Genomic DNA, 22,846 nt, shown 5'->3' with positions numbered 1-22,846 from the left:
TTTTTTTATATGGGGAATTTCAGCGAGGGAGCATATCACTGTTTCATACAAACCCATGTGCATAATATTTCAATTTATCAAGTGCTTCTTTCATTGTTAAACTTATCCAATATTCGAGCCCAGTCAATGAGAAGAAGAGCGTTCGCGGTTTTCTTTTTTTTTTTTTTTTTTTCCAATTTGACACCAAAAACTATTTTTTGTTTTTCGCGACAACCGTTCCTTTTTTTTATTTTTTCTTTTTTATTTGAACAAAAAAAAAAAAAAAAGGAAAAATAACATGACAAATAGTTTTCTTGACATTGTGGCTTCTTCAGGATGTGAATATAACCATCATGCCAATTCTTTTCTATTCAGTAAGTTTCAAAGTTGATAACAGTAATGAAGCTGGTTAACTTATCCTCTTTATATTTTCCTTTATTTAGCTGTTGAACCGTCAGTCTTTCGTCGACAATTGACTCTGACATTAAGAAGTGATCCAAATTATCCTGATAATATATCTATCTTTCTTCAAGATATGCAAGAATACACTAACGATATTCAATCCTTACGACAGTGCTTATTATCTGCTGCGCTTTCTGATACTGTACCTAGAACAAACAGGTACATGTAACAAAATATAACTATTATTACTGGATAGTATTATTGACCTTTTTTTTTTTCTCTTTCGACGTGATAGATCTTCGTCAGTGGATAGTCTTACAAAGACCTTACTTGCCATTGATATTCTTCAACCTATTATTATTACAAATTTGCTGGAACGATTACCTGAATTTTATGACGAATTGGAACGAGAGTAAGCATAACAAAAAAAATAATAATATTCATACTTGTATATAATCATCATATTAAATATTTTTTTTTTTTATATTGATTCTTATTAATATAGTCAATCAAGCTCATGTACTGCTCGACTTATTCTTCATCAATTGAGATGGCTTGATTATGTGGTACAACCTCAGGAATTGACAAATACACTGATAGAAGTAAGAAAATGGAATAAGAAAAAAAAAAAAGACAAAAATCATCCATCTCACTTTTATTTATTCATTCATTAGCTTATTCAAATCACACCAAACGTTATTCAACATGAAATTATCACTACTCTACCAGATATGCTTAATGATGCCGAACATAAACCCATTGTAGTCTTCTTGAAAGAATGGATGCAACAACATCCTGATTTGGCTGTTCCGATATTGGATGCACTCTCAAATTTGACTCTTCATTCAGAATATCTAGTAAAGTGAATTTATTGTTGTGCGAATACATTCATTAATGCGTTATTTTCTTTTTGCTATTTTATTATAGGAAGATGTACGAGAAACTGTATTAGAACGTTTACAATCAGCAGAAATCGATGATTTGGCTGTGATGGTCAAATTCCTTCTACAAACAGTGACACCTCATACCATTGATATGGTAAACTAAAAAAAAAAAAAGAGAGATTACGATGATGTCTCATTCCTAATAAAAAACACACACACACACACTTTTCTTTATAGACAATTTTAGAATTACGACAAAAACTTGATCTGCGTGCATTAGAAAAAGTTCAGTTATCACAACAGGAAACAAGTCAACTACGTTCTCGTCATAAAAGAGAATCCCCGGAAGCACTGATTTTAGGTAATAAAAAAAGAGAGAAAGAATGATTATCTGATATTATTTATGTTGTGCTAGATTCGATGAAACTTGGTTTACAATTTCACAAATTTGTTTGTGATGCTTGGGTGAAATCTATTATGGCATTGGAAACACAGGTAAGAATTAGTGGTATTAGGAAATTGGATATCTTAACTAATATTGATTTTTTTTTTAATTCTATTTATTCAATAGCGTGCACACAAAGTGATTGACATTCTTGTCCTCTTTATACTCTATTCAATGACATCTACAAAGAAAAAGGCTGAAAAAATCTTTCAGAAAAAGATTCAATCTAGTCTCATTACTGCAAATCTTATCAAGGAAACTATACTTCACCATGCTGATGGATTATCTGGGTAAAGAAATGCTCATTTTCTGTCATGATGAATATAACTCACAATCTTGATATTTATTCGTTTTATAGATATTGGAATACGATATTGGTATTGGCTGAAAACTTACTACGATTCTCTCATCAACAAAACTTTTTGGCATCTTGTTCTAAAGCTCTTTATACAAATGCATTCCGAGTATGTGATGCTTACCATCGTCAAGTAAGTATATATATATGTAGAAAAAAATAACAACAAAGGAATCATTTTTTATATGTTAATTATAAAAAAAAATATAGGAAATCATTGGAGCTCTAGTCACACATATTGGAAGTGGATCAACATCGGAAATGGATGTAGCTCTGGAAGTACTTTATGACCTGGCAAAAACCGATGTAACGGCAGTAGCTGTATACAATGTATTCATTAAGGGTATTCTGGATTATTTAGACAATCTCACCATTTCTCAAACCCGAACTTTATTTGATATTTTCAGTATATTGGCTCTCAAGGTAAAAAAAAAAAAAAAAAAGAAATTGACAAAAAGAGAAATAGCTAATATTTTTATTTGATTATAGGACGATCATTATGCAAATGACTCAAGTCTGTGGTCCGACATTCAAATTGTTCTCCGAAAACAACTGTCCAATCCTCGTGTAAAGTACAAGGTAATCGGTATCATTGGCTCTGTATCTGCTGTCAAAATCCTTGGTGATCTTGACCTGTGTAACGATGCTGCTGAATCAAGTACTCAGAGTAAGATATTATATATATTATGACAACCCATTATCTATATATTTATATACATTTGTATAAATAGGTAATATATCAACAGAATCTATATCAAGGCACCCTTTACTTCAACAAGCAGTTAATTTATTGGAAATGGTTATTAGAAGTTGTGCTATATACCCGGTAAACAATAAAAAAAAAAAAAAAAAGAAAGGATCATGTATAGATTATATCATCTGATCTCCATTTTTTTTTTAAATATAGACATGTATGTGTATGGTCTATGACGAGATTGCACTTATGCTTGAAACAACAAAATTAGACCAACGATTATGTGCTTGGATAGCAGAAAATATGGCAGCAGCCTTCCCAGATGATTATGTGATAGAAGAAGAAGTTTACAACATCATGGAATCAAATGCAGCTAGGGATATCAGTACTTCAATGAAACCGAAAATGGTGATGGATCACAATGGAGAGGTAATAAGAAGAAAACCTATTGATAATAGAAAACAGGATCAACCTGAATCTTTCTTTTTTTTTTTTTTTTTTTTTTTTTTTCTGTTTTAGACATCGGTCATCTGTATGGCATTCTATTCCCTGCTTCATTGTATCAATGAAAAACAAAGAAAAAAACAACTTGTTCCTCTTTGTGCCATGTTTAATCTGCTTCAAAGCTGCGAAAAGGTTAATGAAGGTTCCTTGGAAGGTGTTGATGCTCTTTTGGGTTGTGGTCTAATATTATTTGATTTGGATCAAGTAGAGGTAAGAAAAAGAATTACTTGGTTGCTCGTTTGCTTACTGATCCCTCTTTCTTTCTTTTTATAGACTCTTCTTCCTGAATGGCAAACGGACGAAGTTGAAAATGCATGCCATTTACTATTTGCTGCCATTGATTGGTAAGTAATGACATCCTCTAGATCCATCAATATTTTTATATATATATATAATCTTTACTAATTTTATTTGTAGGTGTCGTGAAATGTTAAACTGCTTTTCTTCTGTTGCTGAAGATGAAGAAATTCATATGAAACTTATATGTCGACTCAAGGATATACTACAATTGGAATTAGTCATGGAAAAACTTTTGCCTAAAGTGTCTAGTTTCACGCCTCTCCATTTGCAGTCAATCAAGTCCATTCATGGTGAAAGCAATAGCATACATAAATCTCAATCTCAAGCTCTGACATTTCATTCACACAAAGATGATTCGGATTCTGAAAAACAACAGAACAAACCTGCTTCCAAATTCGATACTATGGAAAGTCTACGACCCCATTTGCGTCCTTTGAAGGTAATTTTATATATAGTTTGTTATATTGACAATAGTGTACCATGATTGAACTTTTTTTTTATTTTTATTTTTTACATCATCAGATCCAATCCCTTGCTGTATTGAAGGCTCCAAATCAAGATGATCAAATTGAATTCAATGTAAGTCACTGGAATTTCAATATATATGACGAAAAAAGGAAGCCAATATATCAAGTTTTGTTATTGAGATTCATTCTTTTTTCTTTTTTTGTTTTGTTTGATTGACCGATAGTATGGCTTTTGCAATTATATTCTACAAGATATCAATGGAAAACTCGATACCAAACTTATTCCTCCAGTTATTGGTGTTGGCAAGAAAAAGTCTCAAACAAAGGATGATATGAATGACTATACCAGTCAAAATCCTTTGTTTCAACTCACAAACCGACAATTGGTACAAGAAGTAAGTTATTTTAGTGAAAGGGAAAAAAAATATGTATAGTAGCTAACCTTATATCTATCTCACTTTCTAGATGATAAGATATCTACCCAAAATATTACAAATGTTAGAGGCGGTGAACGAAGATATGCAAAGTGATGATACCCAGCATGGTCGGATTGCGGAAGTAAGTGAAAAGAAACAATTGATCGCGATGTAACACTTATGAATATTATTATGACAGGGAGCCAAAGACAAGGCATTATGTATCTCATTGATAGTTGATATTCTTTACAAATTGTTTACATGGCCTGATATTGAAAACTCGGAGAATCAAGATCTTTTATTGGTAAGCATGGTGAAAAAGGCAATGTACATCATGGACGTTATATTGATCTTTTACTTTTTTTTTTTAATTCAGGGTTTGATCAACACATTAGCGGAACAAATCACTTCCGATGTGTCACAACGACGTAGTATTAGTGACCGATTTAAAGGAGCATTCCGATACCTGACTGGATTCCAGGGCAATATTCCTCAATTCCAAACAGCTGTGACCATGTTCAAGTTATTGGAACATATTATGATATTATCTTGCGATAGCGATATATTACAAAACGATGCTTATCGTGTGGCTTCCAACATTTTATCTCAGGATTGGTTCGATTGGCGCGAAGCAAAGGTAATAAATAGTATTATACATGATGAATATTGTTTCTGATCCTTTGTCACATTCATATATATATATAGAAAGATATTCCGTTTTTGGTTGAAAAGGCGATTGAACTCCATGAAGACCCTCTTAGGCTTTTGATTCATTATGTGAACGAGGTGTTACCTACATTTGAAAGGGAAGAACAACTTGAATCCTACCCTTTGTTAAAATCGGAAACTGAAGTGTCATTTTACCAGGTACAGCCACAAAAATAGAAAAACAAAAGCTGTAGCGAGATCAAGGAAATATTTAACTTTTATTATATGTCATTTATAGGCTATCATTCATCAAACGATCAAATCATTCGACCTATTGGAAAAGACCGATCAAGATGTGAACATTGTACTTGTCCAGACATCTCAAGTAGTGAATCTATTTGAACGGATTACCAATTATGTGAAACTGAAGGAACAACGGGAATTATTTGGTGTTCTATTGAAAACAAGTCGAGCGTTTATTGAACAATTTACCAAGCACTCTATGCCATTCTTCACTCGGGTATTCAAGGATCACAAGGATGAAATTGTGGGAATATTCAAACAATTTCAAATTGCCACTCGATTATTACAGGTAATATTTAAAACGGATGACTAGCGTGGGATAAAATGAGAATTCTTTAATGTATTAGAAAATGTGAACAAAAAAAACATCAGCTCATTTTTTTTGGTTTGTCTTTTTTTTTTTTTTTTTTTTTTTGTTTTTTCGATAGATTATATGCTCACATGTCAAGGTGATCAAGGATACCAAATTAGCAACTTATGTACCACCATTGAAGAAGGCCCTTGAATTTGTTATTTTCCAGGTGAAAATGTTGTTAACAGAAAACAATGCTCCTTCTGATGTATTCTTCTTAGGTAAAGAAAGGATGAATGATGTCTTCTAACGCTAACCCTTTCAAAATAAAATAAACAAAAAAAAAATAGGTGCTTTGAAACATCGTGATATTACTGGTGCTCAAGTTTCTTCTCAGGTAAGTGAACATCATTTGTTTACAAGGAAGAAATGAGGCTGCATGTTGTACCGACATCTGACTTTGATATCTCTCTTTTTCTTTTTGGCAGGTTCCCAAGGAAATCTCTAGTGACTCAGAAGCTGAATCATCCGTTGGTGAACCACAGTCAAGCAAGATCATCAAGAATAAAAAGAAATCCAAACCCAAATCAGCAACAACAATAACAACAAATCCACCTACATATCGAACACCAAGTCAAGTGCCTCCCAGCGATACTGAAGATGATGATATACCAAACGACAACAACAATGATGATCAAACTGGAACGGATGGTGATGATGAAGGCATGAATCTTTCGGACAATGATGATGAACAATTGATTGAGCCAAGCAACAAACGTGCACAGCCTATGGACTATGCAGCCTTCACCCGATTTTTGGATCAAACAAATAGCGAGCAATCACGCAAAAAGGACCAACCATCTCAACAGCATTCTAATCCGATGACGATTTTCAGTAGTGACGATGATACAAACAATAGTGGCACAGATGAGTCATCACAACAACAACAACATCGCCTTTATAACAGTGTTTCCCGAATGAATAACCATCCAACTGACTCAAGCCGTAGTGAAAAACCATTTGACCTCCATTCAACATCATCCAGCGGAAGAAAACGGGGATATGGACTTGGCATGACAAGAAAACGATCGAAATATTAATTTTATTAATAGTTCAAATGTAGGTTACTTAGCTGTACATATAGTTTATTTAAAATAATGTAATAATAAAAAAATGATATACCTAAATAAAAAAAAATTGTATTCTATTCTTTTGTCTTTATTTATAATGCAATATATGAAGGGAAGGATGATACAGTCACTTTGAGGTAAAAAAAATAGTATGTGGAGGGGAAGAGATAAAATGTATACTATATATAAATTCATGTAGAAGAAGTAAAATAGAAAGAATAGGCGAATAATTAACTAATAGGAAGGATATAGATAGAAAAAAAGAGAACTAATAGATACGTTTCTTGATGTGTGTACGTCGGATATGGACTTTGGATAAGAAGGGTAAAATGAATAAATAGGTAATAAAGAAACAATACAATAAGAATCGGACCATAGGCCTAGAAAGTCAATAAGGTTCAAGGTCAGTGCTTTGAATTGCCTGATTTTTTTTTTTTTTTTTTTTTTTTTTTACCAATAATCAGACCAAGAACGCGTAGTCATCATGGATTGAGACATAAATTTGGATGAACGATGTTGTTTCCAAACCAAATTAGAAGGATTTGTTGAAGGTACGGCAAATAAAGTGATTCCTAAAAATACAGATAAAAGTCGAGGAGGAGAGGAAGAAGAAGACATGGGAGGAGATATGGATTGTTGTTTCTTCTTTTGTTGTTGTGATGAGCGACGTCTTCGTCTTTGTCTTTCTTCAGGAGACATAAGGGCGGCACGTTGAGCAGCTCGTTCCTTGAGCATACGTTGATGATTAATGCGTTGTTGTTGTAAAGCCAGCTTGCGTTCCTTGGCGCGTCGTTCTTTTTCTGCTTGATCAAATCGTTCTTTGTCTATTAGGAATTGTTTCAAAAGAGGTTCACCACCCGGTAGAGTTTGCATCATGTGTTGAAGCATATCGTTTTCTTGGATCAATAAACGTTGTGAGTATTTCAGATATTGAATATATTCGGTTGCCTTTTGTAAAATGGTCGCCTTGTTGAGTTTCTTCGCTACAGGAACACCATCCTCTTCTTCTTCTTCCAATTCTTCAGTATCATCATCATCATGTCGATGACTACCTCGGCGTTGATCATGATCTTCTTCTCTACATAATGCTGGAACTACTTGTTGTAATTCACGAATACGATCATTAATGTTGTTGCGATATCTACGTTCAATGGCATTGTGTGCAACTTTTTTAAAAGGTAATGGTGATACATTGCTGTTATCATCACTATTGCTGGTAGGTGGAGTAGGTGGTGAAAGTAAAATACTAGTAGGAGAAGTACTTGCATTGCTTGAGGACGACGTACTAGAGGTACTTGCAGTGCTTGTGGTGATGACAGGAGAAATGTCGTCAGAGGGAATGAGAATAGAACCGACTTCATACATATCAGAGAAAGAGGCTTGAGGAGATATGGAATTGAATAAAAGGTCATTGGAAGCATAACAATCATGAGGTGAATGTGACGAATGGGACAAGGCTGGTGTATGAGGAATAGAAGTATTTTGAAACCAAGGCATCATATAGTCGTTTTCGTCATGTAAAAGTTGTTGATAATGACGATCATCAAAGTAAGAGTTGACATTCATATTGATAATTAGAAAATAAAATAAAAAGGTAAAGAAAAGAAAAAAAGAAAAAAAAAAGGATAAATAAATAAATAAAAAAAAAGAGAAACTTTTTATTTCTTTCTAGGAAAAAAAAAAGAAATCGATTTTGCAGGATTTTTCTTGGTTTTGATTGGATTCAAGAACCTTTCGATTTTTTTTTTTTTCTGCCGCTTTAAGCTGGGTCATATTCTTCTGACTAGGAACAAACGAGAAAAAAAAAAGTGGTGTGATGTTTTGCCCGCTCATGTTTTGTTTTTGTTATTCTTTTTTTTTTAACAATAAAACATTCTTTTTATGATTCCGGTAATACTTTATTCATTTCTTTTTTAAATAGTAATTCTATTTCATCTTTCGATAAAAAACAATAATCCATATGGTGGAATCATGCAAAAATCAAGAGAATCCTTACGGCAGGGCGAGGTTGTTACCAGTCGGAAATCGAAATGACCTTTTTTTTTTCCCAATTCATTACATTTCTTTTTTTTTCCTCTTTTCCTCCCTCTTTCCGGACAAAATAAAATAAAAATGTCACGCGTTTTAGAAAATCCTTTGGCTTCACTTGATCAACTCACTTGTACTCCATCTCAACATGACAATATCCCCGAACAACTGGAAGACGATTTAAGAAACTTTGGTGCTGAATTAATTCAAAGTGCTGGTATCCTTTTAAAATTGTAAAACTCAAAAATAATAATAATAAGCATATTATTCACTTTTTTTTTTTTTTTTTTTTTTTTTTAAAAAAAAAAGACCACAAGTAGCTATGGCTACTGCTCAAGTCTTATTCCAAAGATTCTTTTTTATGGCAAGTTTGAAAAACTTTGATATTATAGTAAGACTATTAAAAAAAAAAAAATACAATAATAATAATATCCATTGCTCACTCATTGATTTGTTAGGAAATAGGAATGGGCGCTTTATTTTTGGCTTCAAAAGTAGAAGAATCAACTATCCGTATGACTCACTTAATCACAGTATACGATCATCTTATTCGACTAGCCCAAAAACGATCGACTTCATCTCCTTTAGATGCTTTTTCTCAAGTAAGTAAGAAACTACTAGATAATTTTATTATCAACTCACTCTTTCTCCCTAATTCTTTTTTTTTTCTTTTTCTTTAAAAAAAAAATTGTAGAGAGCATACGACTTGAAAGCAAAGACAATCACTGCTGAAATGTATATACTTAAACAACTTGGATTCAATGTACAAGTACAACTCCCTTATAGTTTGATGATCAATTATCTACGTATTTTGGGTTTAGAAGATCACGAATCCGTACCAACTCGAGCTTGGAATTACTTGAATGATAGGTAAAACGGCATAGAAAAAAAAAACCAAGCTTAACCACATGATTTCTTTCCCTCCTTTTTTTTATATATAGTTTGCGAACAATACTTCATGTGGCGTATACTCCTCAAGTCATTGCTGTAACCTCTATATGGTTATCATGCCGAGATGAACATATCAAGTTACCTATTGATCCAGGTCATGAATGGTGGCTTTTATTTGATGTGAAGGAAAACGATATCAAGACTGCTGCTGCAAGAATTAGACGATTATATTATCAACCATTGGATAGGGAAAATTTACCATTAACAATACAACAAGTAAAGGATTGGATATTATAGGCTCATAGAATAAATTAGATACCATAGAAATAGAATAGTTTTTTTTTTTTTTTTATTATGATTAGTTTGTTATAATCTTTGATTTTTCTCTTTTGTAAAAAAAAAAAAAAAACAACTGTTGTAAATATATATATATTTATATGATCATTGGAATTTGTTATTTGTGTTGATTCGTCATTTAGGAAGGTTCCAAAAGGAGTAAGATTGGGAAATAACAAGAAGTATATGATGAGCCAAAAAAAAAAAAAAAAAAAAAAGAGGAGTTGCTATGATGGTGATGGCGGCGAGAGAAAAAAAAAAAAGGGAGGAAGTGAATACGATGAGGAGGCAAGGGTGAAGGGAAGATGAAAAAAAAGATGTGGTACTTTCAAGAGTTAGAGGAAGGATGATGATGATGATGATTGAATTCTTCTGTATGGAGTAACATGCCACTTTCATAGGGACCAGGGGTTACCAATGCATCAGAAAAAGGGGAAGAGAAATCCAGTTGAGCTTGATAAGGTTGAATGGATCGTCGTTGTTGTTGTTGGTCATCCGTCATATCGTCCTTTTGTTGCCATCCATCCACTAACGTATGACTAGGTGATACTCCTCCTCCTTCCATGTGTAGTATAGAATGATCACTAGGACTATAGGCTAATTGTGGGCTATATTGTTTGACAATAGAGGCTTGTTTGCTAATAGATGAATCTTGTGTCCATCGTTTATGTTTACTTATCGAAGAAGTGGAATAATAGTATGTGGGTGGTGGAGTTTCAATCACTGTGCTTCCTGTGGAGGAACTCAATGTTGACCAACTACATGTAACGTTCCAACCACCATCTTTACCATATCGACTAGGATCAAGTGCTCGTCTTCTCTTCTTTTTTTGTCGTTTATAAAGTGCATAAAATAAAAAGGAGAAAATGATCAATAACACACCGCCAATAATACCTCCTACAACTTTGGTTGTTGCAGGTGATGATGATGATGATTCAGGGAAAGATGTAGGTATATCAACTGTAGATGATGGTGATGATACGGGTAATAATATTGATGATGATGGTGATGGTGAAGATATAGATGATGAGAAATGAATAGATGGATGTATGATAGGTGTAGTTGTAGGTAAAATAATGGTACTAAATATTAGTGATGATGATGGTGTTGGCTTTTCGTGTTTAAATGGGATATAACCCGCGCTGATAGGTACATCTCCTTTACTATTGAAGTGATGATCATATGATGACATAGTGGTGATATGATGTTTATGTTTATTATGACTAAATGACATGTACAATGATGGAATTTAGAAATATCTGTCGAATAGATTATAATAATAGATGATATCAACAGGATAAACAAGAGAAAAGAAAAAGAGGAAAAAAAAAATCAAAAGTACCAAAAAAAAAAAAAAAAAAAAAGAAAGAAAAAGAGAAGAGAAAGGGATGAATAAAGTTTCCCCCCTGGAATAAAAAAAAAAAAAACAAAAAAAACAAAAGGTAGTTATCGCTTTCAATATTATCACACTTAACACGTAAAACGTATTATATCATCATGACATGCATTCACATTTTCAAGGTAAATGCTGTAGATAATCTTACATTTGAACTTTTATGGTATATTTCTTTACTTTTTCATTTTTATCCGTTTACAAGGAATTCATTATACAACAAAGGGTTGCTTTTCAAGATAGATTTACCTTTGATCTTTCTTTTTTTTTTTTATAGGAGTGTTCCTACACCAACGGAATGCATAAATGCATCTGGAAAAGGAAAAGGTTTTTGATTTTTAAATTGCGATTATCAATATGTCTATGGAAGCAAGGAAAAAAAAAAAAAAAAAAAAAGAGGGAGATCTATTTCATTATATCACAATGACAGAGTTCACGTCCATTTATTTTGAAGGTTGAGTGATGACAAGATATCAAAACAAATGGATGATCCATTGTGGAATGCGATTTCAGCTTTTGCACTCGCAGATCATCTGCCTACTCTATGCAGAAAAACCTTTTTCTATCATACGAGATCGACAATTCTTTTTCATTGTTTACACGTTAATCACTATTACTGTATATATAACCCAATAATAGAGCCTTCATCACCACCTTCAAATAAGTCCTTGTTATAGTTATCATCATGGAAAATGATGCAATATTCATCATCATCAATCATCATCATATATCAATCAATCATCATATATCAATCAATCATCATATATCAATCAATCATCATCATCATCAATCATCATCATCATCATCAATCATCATCATCATCATCATCAATCATCATCATCATCATCATCAATCATCATCATCAACCATCATCATCATTGCTACTATCTCCACAATAATAATAATAATAATAATAAAGAAAAAGAACCAGCGAACATTGCCATTTGGTGCCATTAGCAAACAGACTATGATAACGCAGAAATGATTTTCCGAAAAGAAAGCCAATGAAATCTATCAAATGAAATGATTTATCGGAGGATAAAAATAGAGACGTCCCATCTGGTACTCACACAGTTGGTTTACACAGTCCAAAGCAAGGAACATTGTTTGTCGTCATCCACTTCTTTTGCTAGTTGTTTGATGATATCGTCCTTCGTCATCACTTTGAAAAGTTGTGCTTCCGCTCAGCGCATCCCACTTTTCCTTTCAAGTTCCAAAAAAAAAAATTCATGAATCAGGAACAGCATAAATTATACTTTGTATATAAAACTATGGATGTTCTATAAGGTCGCTTAAAATTTTTTTTTGACCTTGGTGGGAATGATTTTTTTTTTTTTTTTGGTATACTCGGAGTCTTCTCTCAAAAATGTTTTTTCCTTTTTTTTTTTTCTTCTTTTCTCTTTTCTTTTTGTTCCTTTCTATACAACTTCCCCTGCTACGTCACTCCTTTTTTTTTTTTTTAATATTTTCATCTCTCTCTGTTTTTTGGGGTCTTTAAAAGAAAATGACGGATTCATCAGAAATAATTCTTTCTTCTTCTTCTTCTTCATCACCTCCTCCTCCTTCTTCTCATCCTGATAATACATCTGATAATACAAAACTCCCTGTCAACACAATTGATAGCAACAATGGCAACAATGATAACGACAGCAGCTCAACAAATAATAACGACAATAACAATAACGATGACAATAATAGCAGTACAACAAGCAACAACAAACGGATAGCTACGGATGAAGTGGGAAACGACAAGGATGTGAAAGTTCGACGTACTAGTGTAGAACAAGGTGGTTATGATTCTGTACCTTTAATAAAAACTGAACCCTCTCTTGATACCAACAATATTACAACAACTACTCTTTTGAATTCTGATGAAAAGAACGACCAAGACAACGATACAACTACAACTACTATTCCTGTTACCAATTCCAATATCTCTACCAACAACAATGGCAACAATGACAGCAGCACATCAACTACAAATACATCTTCAAATATTCCGGATGAAAATGTGTTGCGTGGTCATCCTCATGGTGCAGCTACAGCAGCTGTCCTTTCTTCTCTTTTGACTGATCAACAACAACAACAATTTTTACAGACATATGCTCAGGCTAGTGGACAGGATCTTGCTCATCTTACGGCTTCTTCTTTAGCTCAAGCTATGGTATCTCCTATTTCAGTACCAGGTTTCAACTTGCTTCAACAATTACAAGCTGGGAATGTCATCACTGCTTTACCTGGTCCACCTAGTGAACTTGGATTACCAAATCATCATCATCATCAAAATGCTCCCTCACTTCAACATCCTCCTCTCGAAAGTGTTCAGCAACATACCACCGATGGCGACAGAAAACAATCGATATCGACTCTCAGTCCAAACACCAATAATGCCAACAGTGCTAATGATGAGACTAGTACAACAAATACGGCAACCAGTTCAACTACGGCAACTTCATCATCACCATCATCATCCACTCCATCTTCTGCTACAACAGATACCGCATCTCAAGCCGCCGTTAATGCTGCTGCTGCTGCCGCTGCCGCTGCAGCTGCTGCAAGGAATATGTCTAATGATGAACGACGACAACGACGACTTTTACGCAATAGAGTGGCAGCCAAGGAATGTCGAAAGAAGAAGAAACAATATATTCAAGATATGGAAGATAAAATTGCTCGTTTGGAAGAAGAAAATGCTTTACTCAAGAAACAATTAGATGCGGCGAACAATAAATTAGCACTCTCAACAATGCAAGGATCCGAAAGTTATCGATTAATGAAAGAAGTGGAGGAATTGAACGCCAAATTAGGAATGGGACATTTGACATCATCGACTTCAGTATCATCAAAAATGGAATCAACACCAATAACGTCAACATTACCATCATCATCAACAACAGAAGTAGAACCATCATCAGAGACTTCTGGCTCTAATGGATTAACGGCAGCAGTGATTTCAGCTATGGTATCTGCTAAACAACAAGAAAAAGGAGAATCATCTCAATCAATGTTATCATCAACACCCATACCACCTTCCATACCGGCTGCTTGTTCAACAACCAACACATCATCATCATCATCATCGTCAACATCGGATTCTATAGTATCACCAAGCCAAACTAGTCCTACCATTACCTCAGCCCCAGTGGAAGTATTATCATCTCCATTACCTTCAACAGTGTCACCTCAACCAATGAAAGTGGAAGATATCAAATTGGACAATCGAATGGAAATTGATATAGAACAATAGTTTTTTTTTTTTTTTTTGATATTTAGTTTAGTATTTTAGTTATTGATGATGACAAAATAAAGAAAAATTGATTATTTTATACATTTTGGGATTCTTATAGTCTAGTCTAGGTTTAATGATGATAATATATAACAAATAAGTAGGACAATCTAGTTTCTTTTTTAAGGACTCCATGCTTTCCCTTTTTTGAAATAGGGGGATGATCGTCCAAAATAGTTTAAATGGCGCTCAAATAGCCATTAAAGATGATAGGACCATGATAGTCTTTTTTTTTTTTTTTTTTTTTTTTCTTATTTTTTCCTTCTCCCCCTCTTCTTTATTATATATATAGTCTTACTTATTTCAAATGATAAGACTAACTAAAAATATAACTGTCTATGGTACATTGATATTATTGGCGTTATTTTTGATACATATATTTTTGGAACGACGACTTGAAGACGTACGACCTACAAAACATTATGATATACGACGAGATGAAGAAAAGTTTTTGACCTATCTGCCTCATTCAGGTTTACACAATCAACGGATAGCTCTTATCAATAGTATCATCTTGGCCAAAGCTTTGAATCGAACCTTGATTATGCCAGAACTGAATCTGGGCACAGCAACTTATTGGCGACCGTCTGAACATTTACCTTATCGCCTGGACGAATGTGGAGATAAACTATGGACAACAAAACATAAGAACGAGGATGGCACACCCTGGTGGAGTCCTAATTGTTTTGATTATCGCAATTATTTACCTATGGCAGTGGATAGTATCTTTGATTTAACGGCAGCACAACAACAGTTAGGAGTCAAGACGATTCAACGACGAGATATGAAATTGAATTATTTTGAACGCTATTGGGGTGTACCTAACGATGAACGCAATAGAACCTTGGTGTATCAAGTATGGGATCATTCACGTTACTCGTATCAAATAGTGGATGATGATGATGTTTCAATGAACGGCAGTAGCAAATTTATGGAACAGTATACATTGCAACAACTGGAACAACATCAGGAAACGTTTTTAATTTTCAATTCATTGTTTGGATCTGATCGATTGGCTCTACGGTCGGCACAGTGGACTCGTACTCGAGATTTTTTACGACAAGAAATTGGAGTGCGACAACCTTGGGTCTTGAACAGCAGTTTGGACATCATTGGACGTCTTGGTGGACAAGGAGCCTATATGAGTGTACATATTCGAATGGGTGATGGTATATTCAGGAAAATGATGGATGAAACTATGGAACGGGTACGACAACAATTGATTCAACAAGATAATCTTCATGAAATCAACCAAACCACCCTGGACATGATACAATCTCTTGCATCCCAACCTGAACAACGATTGACTGCTTGCTTACAATTACAACATCAAGCTAACTTGCATTCTCGGTTACGTTTGATTTACATGACAACAGATGCTCCTTCTCCTCATCAATCTTTACCACATTTATTTGAAGAATTTGTTTGTCTATTTACATTGGATGATTTCAAGGATATTGTGGATGCGACTTTGGCTCTTCGACCAACGTTATTGGATCATCAACATCAACATCATAATAATCACTCGACAAAAACACCTCCCACCACCAAAGGCGATATCTTTTTACCCTTGATTGATGCAGAAGTCGCTTCTCAAGCTTCCTTTTTTGTCCCAACTCCCAAAAGTACCTTCTCTGGTTATATTAATTATCGCAACAAACGATTTAGAAGCATGTATACTTTATCATCCTCCTCATTATGATTTTAGTTAGTTTCTTCTCCTTTCATTTTTTTTTTTCATTCCATACCCCCCACGTCCCTTTATTGTTCTTTCAATTTTGTAGATTTTTTTTTCCCCTTAGTATAGTACAAATTGTTCCCCTTCCTTTGTTCAGCATTTTCTCCTATACTATTATTTTATTCATGTTTTATATGACATTGAGAAATAAAGTATCCAAACTTCCTAAAAAAAAATATGTGATTTTTATTTGAAATGAATAAACAAAAAGGAATAACAACGAATGGACATAACTAAAAACAAAAGTATCAATCAAGTATGATGATAATTGGCATGGAGAGTTCGAAGGATACCAGTAAAAAAATATAAAAAAAAAGAGAGGGAGGGAAGAATATGGTGTATCTATATAATATAAAAAAGATAACAAAATATGTGTGTGTGTGTGTGTGAAAGAAAGAAGAAAAAAAACCCATCAGTACGCAGAATATGCCAAATCATCTTCAGAGGACTAGAACAAAAAAAAAAAAAAAAAAAAAAAGAAATCATCCATAAGTATCAGAACAATAAAACGAGAAAGCTACTTACATCTTCATCGTAAGGTCTACCAAAAAAAAAAAATAATAATAATGAATGATCATCCATTGTATTTGTTTTTGCATAATCACATGCAATTTTTTTTTGATAATAGTTCCCACTTACGATTCACCTAAAAGGGCCTGAAGATCACGTATTTGTTCCTTGAGATCATTTTTCACAGATATCAATTGTTTGATATGATCTACCGCTAAAAAAAAAAAAATACATGTTATCAACAATTTATATATGATGAAATATATACTACCTACATTTTTGTAATATAAGAGCTTCACTCCTATTTCCAGTATTGAGAGCAGGTACAATTTCAATCAGTTGATCAAATCCTAGTCGAATATTCTGTCGACGTTTTTGTTCAGACGCAATATGATTAGCTTTCTTTTCAGCATCAGTCAATAATTCATGAGGTGCCTTTCTGCTTTTTCGTTCCTTCACTGGTGGTTCTTCCTGTAATGATCGTTTTTGTTGTAAATGAGTTTTATTGGATGTATCTGAAGGTGAAGACGGCAATGGTGGTGATGTTGTTGATTTTCGTTCTGAAGGAGTGGTAGTAGAAGTCATTATGTCTATGATAGATAGTGAGTAAAAAAAAAAAAAAAAAAAAGAAAAAAAAGTAAAATAAAAATGTATATATATATGAAGGAAGTCAAAGAAAGAAAAAAAGAAACAAGAAGAAAAGTAAAAAAAAAAAAGTGTGGGGAGAAAGGAACAAAAAACGGAAGAGATTGCTGACATTCAAACATAACACAGGCCGTGTGAACAAAAGAAAAATCAAAAAAAAAAAAAAATTTATTACCATTATAATTGTTCAACAAACTTTCTACCTAAATCCACTAATTCATCTTCATCTTGATCATTGGTAACTTTGAGTAAAATAGCATCTTGTTCCAATCCATATTCATTTAAAGCATCAATTAAACTATTTTTTTTTTTTTTAAAAAAAAAAAGAGAAAATGGTGAGGATATCCTATTTTAGTAAGCAGCTTTATCAAATTTACTGTTTATCGGTTTTATGGGAAGGAATCGTTTGATTGTGTGGACCATCAAAGGTGGAATGAGAGAATAACACTATACCAATGATCTTTTGATGTAATGGATGATGACCTTCTTCATCATGGAAATGTTTTTCAAAAAGTGACAAGGCACCCCTAATATATATGAATGAGAATGTATATCCATTTTTTTTTTTTTTTTTTTTTTTTACATGGATGAGAACAATAAAACATCAGATCGATTTAATCGGATATCTTCAAGTGAAGTTTGATCATTGGCAGCATCTAGAAAAGAAAAAATAGATGATGTATCAATTTCTCTGTATGAGTGATGAATGAACAATGGAATGATTTGATCTAATTAGGTTGACATTACCATCGGGAGAGCGAGCTAAATCCGCTATGGTAACGGTGACACTTGTACTACTACTTTTAATCCCTTGAGCCAATAAATCTGCATGACGATGAGCAGTGGGTGATTTATCAGTAATGATGCGAATAGAATGAGAAGTCATTATTTTTCACTCTTTTGTTTATTTGTTTTGTAAACGTAAAGTAAGTTTTTTTTTTTTTTTATTTGCATTTATATACACATAAAATGACATCATGAGATTGTTTCAATTCGCATGAAAACTGTATCAAGGAATCCAAGCCAATAGTAATGAGGAGGCTTGCGCCCAACCCCCTTCATAAATGACTTCATAGGTCGCCGGGATCAGAAAGCGGATCTGAAAAAAAAAGACCCCCCTTCTCAACAAAAATACGCGTTTGTAAAATTTTCTTTCTTTTTCTTTTTCTTTTCTAACAAAACTTATTTTTTTCTGTCTATCATGGGTGTTACGTAAGTTAACTTTATATTCTATAAACTTTTCCTCATCTTTATTATTACTACAAACTATAGTGTTGAATCTTATCAAGCTGGTGATGGTGTAAACTTCCCCAAGGCTGGTGACAGTGTCACTATCCACTATACTGGTATGTTTTTAGAAAAGAAGGTGTATTTTTTTGAATAACAATGCTGAATTTCTTTTTTTTTTTTTCCCTCTGCAAAGGTACTCTTGAAAATGGTACCAAGTTTGATTCTTCCCGTGATCGTGGACAACCTTTCCAATGCAAGATTGGTGTTGGTCAAGTCATCAAGGGTTGGGATGAAGGTGTTCAAAAGCTCTCTGTTGGTGAAAAGGCCAAGTTGACTTGTACTCCTGACTATGCTGTAAGTCTCGTATTCTCTGTCTTTCCATGATTGATCAGTATACATTAACCTGTAATATATATTCTCTATTTTCTAGTATGGTCCTAGAGGTATTCCTGGTGTCATCCCTCCTGCTGCTACTCTTATTTTCGGTAAGTATTGATTTGAAAATAGAAAAGAAAAAAAGAAAAGTGTTTTGGTAGGGCCATAGTATATTGACTAAATTTTTTTTTTTATTACTTTTCTCTCTTGATGATCTTATTAATAGATGTTGAACTTCTCAAGATCAACTAAAATAGATTAGATAGATAGATTCATTCTTTTCTGTTTATTACTATGCTGTTATCTCTTACCTGAATTGGAATAAAATTTCTATTGTTTGAATGATATATATATATATTGGGCTGTTAAAGTCCTTTGGGGAATATTGATGATGATCCGTTCCTTTGACCTTCATTAGTTTTTCTCTGAAAACTCCATATGGATTTATGTAATTGTTTGCTGGATGATTATTCTTGGTTGCGTTTCAGTCATTGAGTCGCTAGTGATTATAGTAAAAGGTAATGATCGTCGTTTTTCTATTAGCTATTAAATCAAACCACACACATATAAACATATAACACATATATAAATATTGATTTATTGAGGAAATCATTCATCGATGAAGTTTATATTGATATGAGATATATTCTATACAAGATAAAGAAAAAAAAAAAACAAGCAAAACTAAATGATGTAAAAGAAAAGGGGGGGGGAATAATATATGTAACAACATGGGGGGGGGTATCAAAGCATAATAATACGAACACCATCTAAATCGGCTAAACTGTATTTGAAGCTAGGACCAGGACAACTGATGAACATAAAAGTTTTGGGGATATTCATTTGTTGAGATATGGCATCAACGGTAGGAGGATCAAATTTGCCCTGAATAAATACGAGATCCAATTGAATCTTGGGGTACACTTCATCCAATATTCGATGATTTGCTTCTAATTGTTCAGGAATATCTTGTAATCGATCATAAATATGTACCAACTTGATATGACTTGATTCTTCATTTGCTTGGACATACATAATAGCCTTGTTAAGTATATGAGGTTCATCCGTCTTGACGAAAAATAAAGTGGGTTGTTTTCGAAGTGCTTTGATTTTCTTGACAAGCCATAGACCAGACCTTTGAGATACACCAGATAGATATCCAATGGTTCCAATACGATCAAATAACCAATAACTAATCTTCAATAAGAGCCCACTCTTGAACATCACCATCATGATCACAACCACAACTGCAAAATAGATCACAAAGTATGCTGCAATCAAAGGATTAATCACAATGTTGGAAATAAGAGCCGTAATCAACATGAGAAGACTGAATATAGCAGTGGAGAGATTGACATCTACGATACGAGGAAGACGACCACGTTTGTACTTCATCATCACATTGGCAAGAGCATACATGGTAAGAACACCTAGAAATGCAACAGCAAATACACCAGATAAAGAGGTAGCATCACCATTCACAATAAGACATAAGATTACGTTCAATACAAGGAAGATAATAATACTATATTGATATGATCCAGTCCATCGATTTCGAATCAAAAAGAAGGATGACAAAATACGATCACTATATACATGTAAAATAGATTAATAAAAATAGTAATAATAATAATAATAATAAAAAAAAAAGGAGTTCACTTTCCATCTTTTTTTTTTTTTTTTTTTTTTTTTTTTTTTTTACCTTGCCAATCTTGATACAAGTCCAATAGCGCCAATCATACCAGTTAAAACTCCAGCACATAAAACAATAACAGCATCTATCATTACCCACATGCGTAACCATTGTTGTCCAGGGGTAGCATATTCAGCCAGTAAAGAGATTGTACTTGCAGCATTTTGTTGTACAACCGAAACAGGTACCAACACAGTAATCAGAAACGTGACAGGAGCATTCAAAACAAATAAGAATCCATACATATTGTTCATCACCTTGGGGAAAGTATTTGGTTTCAAATCTTGAATATAATTTTCAGCAGCCTAAAAATATAAAATAAAAATAAATAGAGATGAGCAATCGTTCATTTGATTATTTATATATCATTACCTCTATACCAGTGACACCAAGAAGTCCAATACAAAAACCATTGAAGATCATGTGAACGGGATTCATGCCGATAGGATCAGGTGTTTGCCAGTTGGCGACAAGGACAGCATTTCCAGTACGAGCCCATTGAATAAGACTTGCGATGATCAATACAGTCATGGTAAGTAAATGAAGAATAAAGATAGCGAGAGAAACAGAAGATGATTCACGAATACCCAATAGACAGATCAAAGAAAAGAAGATAAGGATAACCACAGATAAGATCAAAGTAGATAAACCAGAAGGAAGAGTGACTTGATTAGCAAGATAAGCAGCAGCAGTAGAAGCAGAAACACCACAAGTAGCCAAGTAATCAAGAATAGAGAAGCATGCAGCCACAGCAGCGAACCATTTAGCAGTTGTATGTAGCATAGCATTGTAAGTACCTCCATTCAATGGTAAAGCAGTAATAACTTCAGTCATGAGTTGTTTGATAGGATACATCATCACACTAACGAGAAGCATTGAAATAGGTGCATATTTCCCTGCTTGAATAATACATGGACCTACAGAATAAAGTACTGATGCTACAAGATCATTCCCAGAAATAGAAGTGGCACGAAATGCTCCAAGTAATGATGTAGCGTGTTTTTTTTGTTGTTTGTTGTATTCGATAGTATTATCTTCTAGTTCCACATAATAAGTATTTCCCCATCTAAATAAAGAACAAGAGATTAGTCTTATTATTATTATTATTATTATTATTATTACTATTTACCCAGCGAATTCCCAATCATTACTTAAATTTGGATATTTTGAAGGAGCAGAGGAATATTTTAGTACAGAAGGATTGATGCGATCGATCTGGCGATGTCGAATATGTTGAAATTCACTTTCGGCAAAAGAAGGTGGAGGACGATCGTCTATTATTTAAAAAAATGAGTTAACTAGTTTTGTTTAAATCATAATAAGTTTACCTATTGTAATTTCTGTAGAATGAATTGACTTTGCTATTTCAGAGGTTGCTTTTGATGAATCTGCCATGTTCGAAAAAAGCGAAGAAGAAAAAAAAAAAAAAAAAAAAAAGAGAAAGAAAAAGATTGAAATTATTTTTTTTTTTTTTTTTTTAAAAAGGAATTTTGTCCCATAGTTTTAAAACTCAATTTGGAACTACTTTAATCCTTTTTGATGATCATATAAAAAAAGATAGATTGTAAAAAGACTCTTTATTAGGATCACAACATATTATTTGAATCAACAGATAGTAGACAACATAAATGATTATATATATTAGTATTATTATTGTAAGGTCAAAAAAACACATTGAAAGAAATGATTCACTTATAAGTTTTTTTATTTTTATATATATTTATTTGATAAAGAGATATATTATTATAATGATGATAAGAAAGAAGATGAATTGATGTGATTAAGAAATACGTAAAAGCTCATTCTTTAAGAAACCAAGGGGGGAGAGGAACAAGATGAGTTTGAATCTCGATTTCTTTTTTTTTTTTTTTTTTTTTTCCTTTTTTTCTTTCTCGTCTTTTC

At 33.2% G+C, this 22,846-nt stretch overlaps 9 protein-coding genes across 9 annotated transcripts; 5 read left to right on the top strand and 4 right to left on the bottom strand.

The window, feature by feature from the left end:
- Window positions 1–277: 277 nt before the first annotated feature.
- Window positions 278–6,789, top strand: BX664DRAFT_348655 (Fanconi anaemia protein FANCD2; the record flags this gene model as incomplete). Its single annotated transcript, XM_051547577.1, has 27 exons — window positions 278–353; window positions 423–600; window positions 677–793; window positions 887–983; window positions 1,056–1,238; window positions 1,309–1,419; window positions 1,503–1,626; window positions 1,681–1,760; window positions 1,837–2,000; window positions 2,069–2,198; window positions 2,276–2,488; window positions 2,555–2,732; window positions 2,797–2,891; window positions 2,973–3,188; window positions 3,279–3,473; window positions 3,537–3,607; window positions 3,681–4,002; window positions 4,086–4,142; window positions 4,255–4,425; window positions 4,496–4,588; window positions 4,646–4,750; window positions 4,823–5,083; window positions 5,152–5,313; window positions 5,393–5,686; window positions 5,826–5,970; window positions 6,040–6,086; window positions 6,178–6,789. 27 exons carry the CDS (start codon window positions 278–280, stop codon window positions 6,787–6,789), a joined length of 4,497 nt encoding a protein of 1,498 aa, XP_051401884.1.
- A 298-nt stretch (window positions 6,790–7,087) lies between these two features.
- BX664DRAFT_357882 (helix-loop-helix DNA-binding domain-containing protein) lies at window positions 7,088–8,691 on the bottom strand (the record flags this gene model as incomplete). Its single annotated transcript, XM_051547989.1, has 2 exons — window positions 7,274–8,691; window positions 7,088–7,199 (listed from the first exon to the last, which is right to left on the bottom strand). Exons 1-2 carry the CDS (start codon window positions 8,383–8,385, stop codon window positions 7,088–7,090), a joined length of 1,224 nt encoding a protein of 407 aa, XP_051401883.1. The 5' UTR covers window positions 8,386–8,691.
- Window positions 8,692–8,702: 11 nt separating this feature from the next.
- BX664DRAFT_329693 (cyclin-L1) lies at window positions 8,703–10,085 on the top strand. The gene is made up of 5 exons (XM_051544842.1): window positions 8,703–9,080; window positions 9,157–9,238; window positions 9,306–9,449; window positions 9,542–9,717; window positions 9,789–10,085. The coding sequence occupies exons 1-5, from the start codon at window positions 8,932–8,934 to the stop codon at window positions 10,033–10,035; spliced, it is 798 nt and encodes a 265-aa protein (XP_051401882.1). The 5' UTR covers window positions 8,703–8,931; the 3' UTR covers window positions 10,036–10,085.
- A 212-nt stretch (window positions 10,086–10,297) lies between these two features.
- BX664DRAFT_329687 (uncharacterized protein) lies at window positions 10,298–11,424 on the bottom strand. The gene has a single exon (XM_051544841.1). It carries the CDS (start codon window positions 11,306–11,308, stop codon window positions 10,403–10,405), a length of 906 nt encoding a protein of 301 aa, XP_051401881.1. The 5' UTR covers window positions 11,309–11,424; the 3' UTR covers window positions 10,298–10,402.
- Window positions 11,425–12,971: 1,547 nt separating this feature from the next.
- Window positions 12,972–14,714, top strand: BX664DRAFT_313483 (uncharacterized protein; the record flags this gene model as incomplete). The annotated part of the gene is made up of 1 exon (XM_051542628.1): window positions 12,972–14,714. The coding sequence occupies one exon, from the start codon at window positions 12,972–12,974 to the stop codon at window positions 14,712–14,714; it is 1,743 nt and encodes a 580-aa protein (XP_051401880.1).
- Window positions 14,715–14,991: 277 nt separating this feature from the next.
- Window positions 14,992–16,665, top strand: BX664DRAFT_329685 (uncharacterized protein). Its single transcript, XM_051544840.1, has one exon. The coding sequence runs from the start codon at window positions 15,061–15,063 to the stop codon at window positions 16,453–16,455; it is 1,395 nt and encodes a 464-aa protein (XP_051401879.1). The 5' UTR covers window positions 14,992–15,060; the 3' UTR covers window positions 16,456–16,665.
- BX664DRAFT_329684 (uncharacterized protein) lies at window positions 16,666–17,619 on the bottom strand. Its single transcript, XM_051544839.1, has 4 exons — window positions 17,277–17,619; window positions 17,131–17,215; window positions 17,017–17,032; window positions 16,666–16,939 (listed from the first exon to the last, which is right to left on the bottom strand). Exons 1-4 carry the CDS (start codon window positions 17,584–17,586, stop codon window positions 16,904–16,906), a joined length of 447 nt encoding a protein of 148 aa, XP_051401878.1. The 5' UTR covers window positions 17,587–17,619; the 3' UTR covers window positions 16,666–16,903.
- A 1,182-nt stretch (window positions 17,620–18,801) lies between these two features.
- On the top strand, window positions 18,802–19,598 carry BX664DRAFT_329681 (uncharacterized protein). Its single transcript, XM_051544838.1, has 5 exons — window positions 18,802–18,858; window positions 18,919–18,992; window positions 19,070–19,230; window positions 19,307–19,361; window positions 19,478–19,598. The coding sequence occupies exons 1-5, from the start codon at window positions 18,848–18,850 to the stop codon at window positions 19,501–19,503; spliced, it is 327 nt and encodes a 108-aa protein (XP_051401877.1). The 5' UTR covers window positions 18,802–18,847; the 3' UTR covers window positions 19,504–19,598.
- Window positions 19,599–19,855: 257 nt separating this feature from the next.
- On the bottom strand, window positions 19,856–22,356 carry BX664DRAFT_295166 (amino acid permease-domain-containing protein). Its single transcript, XM_051542135.1, has 5 exons — window positions 22,273–22,356; window positions 22,074–22,218; window positions 21,317–22,010; window positions 20,954–21,249; window positions 19,856–20,839 (listed from the first exon to the last, which is right to left on the bottom strand). Exons 1-5 carry the CDS (start codon window positions 22,337–22,339, stop codon window positions 19,996–19,998), a joined length of 2,046 nt encoding a protein of 681 aa, XP_051401876.1. The 5' UTR covers window positions 22,340–22,356; the 3' UTR covers window positions 19,856–19,995.
- Window positions 22,357–22,846: the final 490 nt, after the last annotated feature.

Source organism: Halteromyces radiatus (assembly GCF_025201355.1).
Source record: "Halteromyces radiatus strain CBS 162.75 chromosome Unknown BX664scaffold_3, whole genome shotgun sequence".
In the NCBI taxonomy this organism is placed as follows: Eukaryota; Fungi; Mucoromycota; class Mucoromycetes; order Mucorales; family Cunninghamellaceae; genus Halteromyces; species Halteromyces radiatus.
The sequence above is the reverse complement of the archived record's forward strand: the minus strand, read 5'-3'. Positions and strand labels throughout refer to the sequence as shown.

Coding starts and splice junctions, on each gene's coding strand:
- BX664DRAFT_329693 (XM_051544842.1), top strand. CDS start 8,932: ATGTCACGCGTTTTAGAAAATCCTTTGGCTTCACTTGATCAACTCACT. Junction 9,081..9,156: donor GCTGGTATCCTTTTAAAATT/GTAAAACTCAAA, acceptor TAAAAAAAAAAG/ACCACAAGTAGCTATGGCTA. Junction 9,239..9,305: donor TGAAAAACTTTGATATTATA/GTAAGACTATTA, acceptor TTGATTTGTTAG/GAAATAGGAATGGGCGCTTT.
- BX664DRAFT_329687 (XM_051544841.1), bottom strand. CDS start 11,308: ATGTCATTTAGTCATAATAAACATAAACATCATATCACCACTATGTCA.
- BX664DRAFT_329685 (XM_051544840.1), top strand. CDS start 15,061: ATGATAAGACTAACTAAAAATATAACTGTCTATGGTACATTGATATTA.
- BX664DRAFT_329684 (XM_051544839.1), bottom strand. CDS start 17,586: ATGACTTCTACTACCACTCCTTCAGAACGAAAATCAACAACATCACCA. Junction 17,216..17,276: donor AGCTCTTATATTACAAAAAT/GTAGGTAGTATA, acceptor TTTTTTTTTTAG/CGGTAGATCATATCAAACAA.
- BX664DRAFT_329681 (XM_051544838.1), top strand. Junction 18,993..19,069: donor TGTCACTATCCACTATACTG/GTATGTTTTTAG, acceptor CCCTCTGCAAAG/GTACTCTTGAAAATGGTACC. Junction 19,231..19,306: donor CTTGTACTCCTGACTATGCT/GTAAGTCTCGTA, acceptor TCTATTTTCTAG/TATGGTCCTAGAGGTATTCC.
- BX664DRAFT_295166 (XM_051542135.1), bottom strand. CDS start 22,339: ATGGCAGATTCATCAAAAGCAACCTCTGAAATAGCAAAGTCAATTCAT. Junction 22,219..22,272: donor TTCTACAGAAATTACAATAG/GTAAACTTATTA, acceptor TTTAAATAATAG/ACGATCGTCCTCCACCTTCT. Junction 20,840..20,953: donor CTTGTATCAAGATTGGCAAG/GTAAAAAAAAAA, acceptor ACATGTATATAG/TGATCGTATTTTGTCATCCT.